Below are 11,044 nucleotides of genomic sequence, written 5' to 3'. Positions count from 1 at the left end.
AGTCCGCACCCCTTCGGATCGCGTTTGGTACGACCCAGAGCCCCTTTTGCTGGCTCCAGCCTCCGCGGCCGGATCACAACATGTTGGAGCCCGGAGCCGAGCTGCTCCCCGCCGAGTGAACTTTTCTACCCCGGGTCTGTCGCCTTATCCCGGACACAGGAGGCGGAGGAGGAGGAGGAGGAGGAGGCCGGGGGGACAGGAAAGAAGGAGAAGAAGAAGTAGTCAGACATGCTGTGAAAGAAAAAACACGTCTTCCTCTTAAAAAAAACACCAGAAGCCCGCTTAACATTTTAACAGTGAGGAGGAGGTGAAGGAGGAGGAGGAGGAGGAGGAGAAGCCCGGACAGAGCGAGAGAAACGCGGGGTACAAGATGCAGCTGGCCGCGGTGCTGTGCGGAGCCCTGGTAACTTTGCTGCTCGACCACACTCCAGGTAAGAAAATGTCCGTCTCTCCGCCGGAGACCGGAGCTGGAGCTGAGGCATCTTGTTGTCGGTGTGCTCGGTGTGTGGCTGCAGGAGAAGGAGCAGCAGCAGGAGGAGAAGGAGAAGAAGTAGAAGTGTGTTGTGTTGTTGTTTTCCTCTTTAATTTCCCTCCTCCTCAGATCTCAAACCATCAGACGTGTAAACTCAGAAGTTTCCCTCCTCGTTCAAATAGAAAGTGTTGTGGAACATGTGTGATTTAAATCCTGTTTGACAACATGCTTGTGCAAGTGTTGCAGACTATGATCCCACATCTGCAGCTTTTCCTCTCATTTCACTGATTTGTATTGGAACAAATAGTTGCTTTCACTTTTATATTTACTCCTGTGAGGGTTGTTGTGCTGCTGGACGTGTGTTGATGTTGCAGAATTAGGCTTGTCCAGAGTTCATGGAAGGTTGTGTGTTACATGCAGGTTTGTCTCATCTCCACCTCCGTGCACATCAGCCCCTGTGTGAGGTGGGAATTGCAAATCTGTGAATCTTGAATCAGCTGCTCCTCCACTGCTTCTCATAGAAATGCATGAGAGAGAATAAGTCGTGGATTTCGTGCTTTTTTTCGTGGTAGTAACTTTTGTTCAGTTTGTCTCAGTGGAGTTTCTGTTCTGCAGATAATTGAGTTTAGATGAGTTTGAAGTCCCGAGGAGATGTTGGATCCCTTGTGTTTTTGTTCAGTCTAAAATATCCGAGCACCCTCTGCACTGTGCTGTGACTGCAGGTGAGCTGCTTTGTTTATCTATGATAACCTACACATCCTGTGTCTCTCTCCCCCCCCCCTTCCAGCCGCTCTTGTAATAGGTCTGAGTGATTTCCACCACCCCCTTCCTATGTTTTCTCTAACACCTTGTATTTACAACATGTCAGAACAGCCGCTGGAATGCAGGGACCCTAGTGAAGCTATTTCAACACACACACACACACACACACACACACTGGGTTTAGTGTCATACAAACACCTTCACACACACACACACACTCTCACACTTACATTGCTGCCGTGCCTTTGGACATGACACGAAGAGATCTACCTGACAGGATGGGAAAAGTCACCTCAGTAATTGGTCTGAAATAGCAGGTTGCTGTAATTGTGGCATCTCCTAAATGTCACCAGGAGGCCGTCTCCAAAATGTCACCCAGATAACATTCAATATCCCAATTGAAAACAAAAGCTCCCCCCTCCCCGTCTCCTGGATGATCCACGTCCTATCTATAGCTGGTTCAGATGTAGTTATCAACGCCCCCCCCCTGCCTCCCCCCTGCCTCCCCTCTTTATCTGGGGCGGCGGGCCGTGCTGGTTTGATTATGGACTTGTTCTGTCATAAAGCAATTAAGTCTGCCGGGCGTGTGTCATGTCTTAAACACGTCGTCGTCTGCTGTGCATGAGTGTGAGGTGTAGCTGTTGGCATTTTCCATTGTGGCCCAGAACTGAAATCAAGAGCGATTTAAATTTGATAACTTTAATACCAGGAATTCTAAATTCAGCATTTTCCTCCCTCAGAGGTGTATTTTTGTCGGGATGGAAAAGTGTCTTAAATAGCGTTTAAAGTCTCATGCGACACAGACAGTCAGACTTGTACTAATGATCTTATTTTAGAGTTTTAGAGTGGGTGACTCTCAAAGACAGGACCTCATACCACAGCTATCCAGTGGTCGGGGAAAGTCCACGATGGATGGGGAAAAAAACAACTTAGATAATTATATCCTGAAAAAATTAATGGACTAAATTTAATGTGTGAAGCAAAGATGAATTTTGAGATTTGTGAAATGATCATCCTGTGATCAGCAGAGCGAAATCCTGTCCAACCCCTAGACTGTGCCTTCCGTAGGGGAATTTGTACGTCTTGTCGTCCATCCTGCTGCTCTACCCACGCCTCCCCTTGACTGAACCGTCCTGAAATTCTCCAGTTGAACTCGTCTGATCTGCACAATCTCCTGCTGCGTCTTCATATGCGAAGGGCACAATTTTCTGGATGTTTTCTGGAGTTTGTGTCTTAAAACAGCTATATTCTTGTACTTGATGCATTATGTGATAAATGTATCAATGAATATAGTGTTAAAGGCTATAATTTACAAGCTGTATACAGTAAATGGCATTGTAAAGGGCAGCCGTCTCAGCTGACAGTAGATGACCCAGGGCTACGATTTATTAGTCTGACTGTGCGTGTGCGTGTGTGTGTACGTCTGTGTGTGTTTGAGAGGGACTCTGTGTGTGTGGAGTCAAGATGCTTTCTCAGCTCAGTCTAATAGCATTGCAGTAATGGGCTGGAGTTGGACTAATGGCGTGTTGGAGAGTGTGTTACACAGTTTAATGATGTGCTGTGGGACAATGCGACCCCTCTCCCGTTCTCGGCGTTTCCCTCCGAACCCTCCTCATTTACGAATCAAATATTGATTGGACTCAGAACCTCTTGTACTGTTCCACTGACACCTTTGGTATTTCTAGTAAAGCATCACTGACGGATAAATCCATAAACCGATGGGTTTGGGAGGCAGTTTTGAACCTAAATGATGATCCCTGTCCTGCAGAAGAGAGCCGGAGACAGTGCTGCTGTGTGACTCTGACAGCCGGACAACTATCCAACAAAAACCTCCTTTCTTCAATGGGCTTGGTTGGTTTTATCTGCTGCAGCCAAACAAAGAAGAGTAAAGGAAGATAAAGGGACTGATGACAGTGATTATTTACATCATAAAAAGTCCATTGTATTTCTCCAAGAACTCAAGGTTACAGCTTCAAATTGCTTGTTTTGTCCGACTAAAGAGCGAATACTCCATCAGAGTCATTTTAAACACATTTTCTTGTCTGAGATGCTGAGAGCAGCAAATGTTTGGTACACTCACTAAATGGATTCAAGATGTTTGCAGGAGTCTAATAGAGGACAATGTTTTTCTCACCTGAGACAAAGAGCAAAGGGAAACATCCCAGAGCCGTGTCATATTTTAATTAGTATCATCCAGCAGTACCTGGAAAATCTATAACAGGGATGAGTATTGATTGGTATTAACCTTAAGTACTTCCTTGATACTGACAGAACTGTGCTGTCGAGTATGGAAAATTCACATTGGAATGACTGCTCAGATTCGTACCCATGCTTTAATCAGATGTTTCGTAATTTAAGTCACGTGATGAGTGTTCAGCCTTGGTCGTAGAATCTGTGAGATCTTGGTAGAGCTTTCAGGAGGCAGGACATGACGTATGATTTCCAAAGCGTTCTTACCTACGGCACATTGACACATGCAACGGCCTTATCGCCCAAACCTCTCCAATCTCATCTTTGGCATCTTCAGTGTATATGACACCTTTTGTCCTCAGACTGATTTTCCTCCAGTGTTTAGAGATACCATCAACATTACTATGAACTTGTTGTCAATTTTCTGGTCATTTTCCTTCTGTATCCTCATGTGTGCTCCCTCCTTTTCTTTTTTTTTTTTCTTCCGGCGCCTCTTTGTGCCTCGACATGCCCACTTGGACTTTTTCCAGATATTTTATTAGGGGGCTGGCAGTAAAAGTCTCAGAAAATGTCCTGAGAAACTGACTTGGACATTTGGGATCTCACATTCAATGTCTGGACTTTGAGGCATGTGTGAAAGCAGCTCGAGAGAGTTGTATATAAGCCAAGAGAGAGCGTGAGGCGAGGAGAAAGTGGCATTAAAGGGGAGGTGGGGAGTTTGGCCTTGTGTTCATTATGCTTCCCTGCTCTGGTTCAGGTTGCTGCCGGCCTCTGTGCCCTTCCCTGCCGCATGTATCCCCTTGTTGGATTGATTAGTCCCCTGACTCTCCCCATCTAGGACTAACACACACTCAGGCACACTAGTGGCCTTTTTAAACAACCTGCAGGCGTGTGTTTTTGTGTTACATTAGAATGTAAATTTATGATTTTGTGTTGCAAAATTGCCCCGACACCACATTTGATTGAGTGTCCTTGTAGTAATTGTGTTTGTATTAATGGTGTTGCAATGTTGATATTCCCGAATAAATCCGCCCGCAGACAGATTTATAACGTGACAAGAGGTTTTTTTAGGTTGAGACTCCACGCCGCAGCCGACGTTACTTTCCTCTGAGGTTGTTTTGGAGGATGTGGTCGTGGCTCACGTCTATAAAACCTTTGTCTTTACTCCTGGCAAGGTTTGATTGTCTTGGCTCATATGAACATTGAACTTCCACTCTGGTGACTTTCTTGCTTTTCTTTGACTTCAGGAGGAGGAAGGTGAAAGTTTCATTAATGGATCTGAGACCGGAGCTGTTGTTTTGCATGTGATTTTTGTGGCCTGAACAAATCTGTGTGTGCCCTCCTCTGGTCGAGCTGGTTAGGTTGGTGTCAGCCAGGCCTGTGCTTTCACCAGGGAGGCAGAGTGGGCCACCTGATACCCCCACTGGGTTTTGTGTGTCTCTGCTGTGGGGATGGAATTGCACCTCCAAGGTAGCAGTGGAGGTAACCTATGATAACTTGATTCCCTGCCCCCCCCCCCAACATTCTCATATGGATAAATGTCAAACCTCATACCGACCCTCCCCTCCCCCCAACTCCACTACTCATTTTCTCCACCCTCCTATAAATCACCTGACTCTCTCCTTGCGAGTCGGGCCTCCACTGCGAGAGACCCCCGGGCTCTCGTCTTTGGGGTCGTTTCTGATTTCAGAACATGATGCCACGGCCCCGGGGCCCTTTTCAATTATGTTCACAGCACTAATATATGTCACAGATGTCAGCTCTGAGAGCACAGGAGCAACCAAAGAAAGTCGACCACTGGTAGACCTTGGTGTGTTAACCAATGGCTGATGATGTAAGAGTCACTGGTAGAAATCAGTGTGAAGGTTGACCTGATGATTGAGGGGAATTTAAAGTGCTGTTTAGCTTTGACATAATAAATCTGTATGTCTGGAAATCATTCTACCCTATAGCTGATACCAGGAACATGATCTATCTTAAAGTTCATCTTAATATTGAGTATTACAGAAAGGTTGAAACATTTCTCGTTTGCAAAAAAAGTTCCCAAAGAAAGTTTCCTTTCACGTTTTGATAAGAAAGTTTATCTGAATGTGGAACCTCAGGAAATACAACAGATGTTCCTACGGTCTGCAAGTTGGTCATGTGACATCCCCAGTAAAACTAATGTGCCACAGCACTTTAGGCCACGGCCTGGCAGAGGTATGGCAGTGAACGGGACGTCTGTCATTTTACAGGTCATCTAGTAGGAATGAGAGTTCCTCTGGGGTTGGAGATTATTGGAGACTGTAATAAACTCTCTGTCTCAGTGGGGGTCTGCTGTATAGGACAGAAAGATAAGCATGGCTGGAGACTTGCTGTCTGAGCACAACCAGGGTGGGGGCAGGGACATTTTGAAGGACACACACACACACACACACACGCACACACACACACACACACACACACACACACACACACACACACACACACACACACACACACACACACACACACACACGCCCGCCCATCCATAGTAACTTCATTCTTCAGTGGCTTCACTCCTCTCTCTCCTGAGGACGTTGATGAATTTTTTGAGAATTTGGAAGAAGACAATGCTGTCAAATGATTAAGGCGTCAGTAGATTGTTTTGGTGAAAGATCTCTTTCCGTTCCTGAATGTGTTCTCAGCCATGCATTAAATATAAGCCACTTACACTCATGTATTGTCTCTGAGTCTTTGCAGTCACAAAAGAGGACATTTGTCTGATGCCAGCTTCTGTATGGGATCAGTGTTTAGTGGGGGGGAAATTGTGCAGCCATATTTCCAGCATGTCCAATGGGTTAAACTGCACAATGGGCCACACACACTAACATATGGTTTGGAAATGACTTTTCTTCTTTGGGCAACAAACATCTGAACAATTTTACAGTGCAGGACAGTCGTCCCCTTGTCACTTTTTGGGCGGAGGGCGTGAGCAGTCTATCTTGGAAATGAAAGGCCAGTTGAAAGTTTTATGCTCAAATAGGCTGTAATTCATCCCTTGTTTGAATCATCACTGCTCAATGAAAACATAAACTTCAACATCATAAATTTAACTGTCAACAAAGGATGTTTTTGATGCGTAAATACTTTGAGTAAATGCTTTTGGAAAAAAAAGTTGGAAATAATATATATTCCACGACATCTTTTGGTCTCTTCACTGGATTTATCGATGAAAATATAGAAAATCTCTCAACTTAACCATTAAAAGTGTATTGATGCAAATACCTAAATAAAACAACAGATCTATGAGATCTGCAAGCAGGGTTGACCGTTTCAATCTTTGTCCTTCTATCCTGGACTGAAAACAGATTGGGTGAGAGTTCAGGATATAAATAACTGCAGAGACAGACAGGCTTCTTTCCCAACTGGACATGGCCTCATTCAATACGCTGAACTCATACACCATGTGTGTGTGTGTGTCCGTGTGTGTTTGTGAGTGCATACGTGCTTTCTTCCCTCCATGCCGCATCACGGAAGGAGATAGTGATTTCTTTTCTCCGTGAGATTTGTCTTCAGCCCCAAATACATGCACACACACTTTCTTTGTTTTTAAAGGAACATTCCAGTGAAATTGTTTTTGACCATCGAGTACTCACTGAAAAAAGTTTGCATCATGTTTTTTTTTCCTTTTGTAATCGTGGCCAAAAAAAAGATATCAAAACACTTAAGGGAAAAGTGTTGGACAACTCCTGCTGTATAATTTATCGGCCCCCCTCTCTTGAATCATAAGTTCCAAACAGTTGTTGCTTCCCCAGCATATATAGACTTCTGTTGTCGGAGGTTCTGTGGGAAGAGCGTGGCAGCCAAGTAGCTTATTATGCGACAGTTGTTTTAATTTTGTGACTCTCCTCGGAATCTATTGCAACTGCTGTGAATCCGATTTGAGCACAGGTGCCAGAGTAGGCTGCTGAATTTTCAGAGGCACCTTTCTTTCAAGCCTTCAGCAGGAAACGTTTCATGCTCATAGCTGCTGTGACCATTTCTGCATCACATTTCTCAGGTATGCTTTGGTTTTTTTTTGGCGGCACAGCTGCCTTTAATTCTCATGTGGGATTGTTTTTTATTTTTCATCCCTTTTCCTGATCATATCACTGCCTCTCTGCTCAGTAACCGTAAACTTTTCCATGCTGCATATGGTCACCATCCTTTAAAACCGTCCTGCCCACCCTCTCTGTTCACCGGGGGGCCTGCAGATGGGGGCCTGCAGCTGTCTCATAGATAACCTCCAAAAGGTGCCTCCTGAATGATGGCTCCTCACCTCCCTCATCATGCCTGCGTACACACACACACACACACACACACACACACACACACACACACACACACACACACACACACACACACACACACACGCACACACACACGCACACACACACGCACACACAGCTTCTCTCCCAAGCTTCAGGTAAGATTAGAGTGTGATATGATTTGATGGAGACCCCCCACACTTTCTCCCAAATTAACACAGGTGAGTCACATCAGTAATGATGTAAAGGCCTTATCTATATTGTGGAGGAAAAAAAACCCAGAATTCCTGTAAAGTAGCTACATACACAGTTTTAACAACTTATTCAATAATCACATGTTCTTATTTGGCTAAGCTGTGTTTAAGCTTTCAGTAAACGTACTTATGGTGAATGTAGTTGTGTACAATTAACGCTTAGATCACCTCAGATGTTTTCAATTCTACCATCATCGGTATGAATAGAGATAATCTATTTTACACCACTTTAGCTGAACTGTGTTTACGGATTACTCGCACAGGTTTCTATCACAGTAGCTAAAAAATCTGATCAGTTGTTAGTGGCTGATGACGGCCAGGGCATCCAGGGTTTTCATCCAGATCTCATTCTTAGCTGCTGTCCACATACCAGCTGACGTTGGCTTGTTGCTTGGCCCTGAAGGAAAACAGCTGCACAGACTCGGGTGACTTTTTGATCACACGTACAGTATGAGCAAATGGTTCATCGGTGTAGCCTTTCCCTCCCACACTTCCCGGAGTCCCTACAACTGTAGAGAAGCACCTGCTGCATATCTGATGTCTTTCAAGTTGTTGAAACCAGTTGGAGGCATTCTATGGAATTAAAACCTGCTTTAATGTGACACCAACTTCCAAAGACTAGTGTCTGTCATATGTTTGGTGATGAAGATATAGTGTCAGAGAAGATGGCTCCCAAAATTTGGTGTGGTTTTAATCTTTCATAAAGCAATATACATGTAAGATATACAATATTGGATATAGTGACTGATTCTGACTGCTCATTCACAGTGCCTACACCACAGTGTTTAGTCCGATCAACAGTGCAAACATGAAAAATGCTCATAAAGCAGATAAAAATAATAAATCCTCACATTTGGGAAGCTAGAACCAGATGATATTTGGTATTTTCTGATTGAATAAATGACTTAAATAATTAAATTGTCTTTCATGGTTATTTCATTTTCTGTCGATTGACTAATGGTGGATGATTTGGCATTACAAAAAATCCAGGACATCCAAACACCAGGGATTCAATACGCCTTGATTGATGATCACATGAACAGATGATTACAAACTGGCTCATGCCCTTGCTGATAATGGAGCAATCATATTTTCTCAACAGTTGGGTTCAGGGTATTTATATCTTGTGATAATGCTCCTACATCTTTCTGATTTTGCAACCCCCTATTAGTTAGCTCTGTCTTGTCTCTGCTCTTGTGGACTGCTGTCAAGTCAAAGCTCTGAACTAGCACGTACCCAGATTAAGATGTTACGAAACACAACCGCAATACGACTGAGGCCTGTAAACCATTACCTGTCTCCAGAGTTGTCCAGAGTTCATCATAGCAACAGAGTTACTGCTGTGCCTCTGGTTCAGTGTCGACTTAAACGTAAACTGGGACATACGATCCCATAAGCTAACTAACTGCTTGCGAGCAGTTGCACCCTCTCATCGCTTTTACTTCCAGCAATTATCTTAAATACAGCTCATGTACTTTCACACAGTGGCAGCTGAGATTTGCTCGGGGCTTGTGTGATCTCAGTGTTCCTCTGCCCTTCTAGAGTGACATGGCTCAACGTTGTCCCCTCGATACTGACGCATAGTGATGTCACCTGAAAGTGTGAGAGCTGAAACCTGACTCTGGACACAGACACACACACACAATGCTTGACCTGAGAAAGTGCGCTTCCCTCACAGCGAGTCGATGCAGGTGAAGCACTGTACCTTTCTTCTCTGCTGTATGTCTTCATGTTTATGCTTCTTCCTTTCATTGAGTCCCCGGACTCTTTCTTCTTCACCATTTTCTTTCAATGGACCCTTACCCCGCTGGTACTAACTCAGCCAGGCCTGTGATGAGGGAAATGGAGGTGGTAGCTGTGGAGGTGGTGAGGGTCTTTATTAAACAAACAGTGAAGGGCTTTGGAGGCCCCATTGAGGCCTGGAGCAGGAATGGGGACGCGACTGAAAGCGCTGCACTCCCTAATGAACTCGAGTGGCCCATAGAAGCGAGGCCTTTTCACAGAAGCCAAGGAGGACAAAGTGTCAAAACAAGCCCAGCCCCTCTTCGTTCACAGGGGCTAAACGCCGCCTTTTGACTCTGTGGAGTGTGGGCATATGAAGGGGAGGCCATGAGGAGCAAGCAAGGGGAGGCAGAATGTACTTGTTAAAACAATGGCCTCTTAAATCAAGCACCCCTCCTTGCCTCTCTTCTTCTCCTTAGCACTTCTCCACCCCCCCCAAATCTCCTCGACTTCTAATTAGACCTAGTCTTGCACAAGCAGTTGAAAGCCCCATATATTGCTGGGGCCTCAAAGGAGAGGATTTGGAGTTGCGTCTCTGTAGCACTGTTGCCTCTATGAAAGGTCTTAGTATTCAGAGGAGAGCCCTGTTTGGGCTCCACAAAGCACTCAATCCGCCACTGGGGACTTGTGTACCATCATGTCCTCTGTTCACCAGCGCTACTCTCCCTTCTTCCCTCTTCTGAGGCGCTCCACCCCCTCCGCTTCGCGTCTCTGTCCCACCCTCAGCCAAAACACTTTCTTCTGTTTGTGACCCCTCCGTTGCTCCTCCATGCTTGGCTGCTCGCGGGGCCGAGGCAGGAGCCGTGAGATGCAGGGGCCCGAACGCTTGCCGCCTTCCTCCCCTAAGTTGTTTAGCTATGGATGAAAAGCTGAGACAAATATGTCTGTGGTTCAAAGTCCATCCCAGCAATTATAGTGACTGATTAAAGAGTTGGCCTACACAGGCAGCTATGTATAATACTACAACTCCCACCCAGTGTTTCATAACACAACCTTCAGAATAGAACTGAGCTCAGCAGTGCCTGATAAGAGCCATGGCTGGCTGAGTCCACGGTGCAGAGAGTGAGAGTTAGTGCCGTAAAACGGGTCATGATTGTTCTATGGCCAGAGTTTATAATAAGCAGAGTGGACAGTGTTTAGTATTTCTGTGCTTTCGATGGACAAAACAGAGAACTATATATTGCATTGGGTTGAGGGATCAATGAAGGATCTAGTGCTTTAGCAATCAATGAATCACTTCTCAACTTTCTCTTGAACATTTGAAATTGAATAATTTTTTGATAAGATTGCCAAAGTAAGCAATTTTAAAAGACTGC

At 45.0% G+C, this 11,044-nt stretch overlaps 1 protein-coding gene across 3 annotated transcripts in view; it reads left to right on the top strand.

The window, feature by feature from the left end:
• The first annotated feature begins 236 nt into the window (after window positions 1-236).
• lrp4 (low density lipoprotein receptor-related protein 4) overlaps window positions 237-11,044 on the top strand; it is a 98,472-nt gene continuing 87,664 nt past the window's right edge. For 2 of the 3 annotated variants that reach the window (XM_069526772.1, XM_069526786.1), the window contains exon 1: window positions 237-431. In XM_069526772.1, the coding sequence (XP_069382873.1) occupies window positions 371-431 (61 nt within the window). In that variant the 5' untranslated portion in view covers window positions 237-370. The remainder of the gene's footprint in view (window positions 432-11,044) is intronic. The other variant, XM_069526779.1, reaches the window with a different exon arrangement.

Source organism: Paralichthys olivaceus, chromosome 1 (genome assembly GCF_024713975.1).
Source record: "Paralichthys olivaceus isolate ysfri-2021 chromosome 1, ASM2471397v2, whole genome shotgun sequence".
Classification (NCBI taxonomy): domain Eukaryota; kingdom Metazoa; phylum Chordata; class Actinopteri; order Pleuronectiformes; family Paralichthyidae; genus Paralichthys; species Paralichthys olivaceus.
The sequence above is the reverse complement of the archived record's forward strand: the minus strand, read 5'-3'. Positions and strand labels throughout refer to the sequence as shown.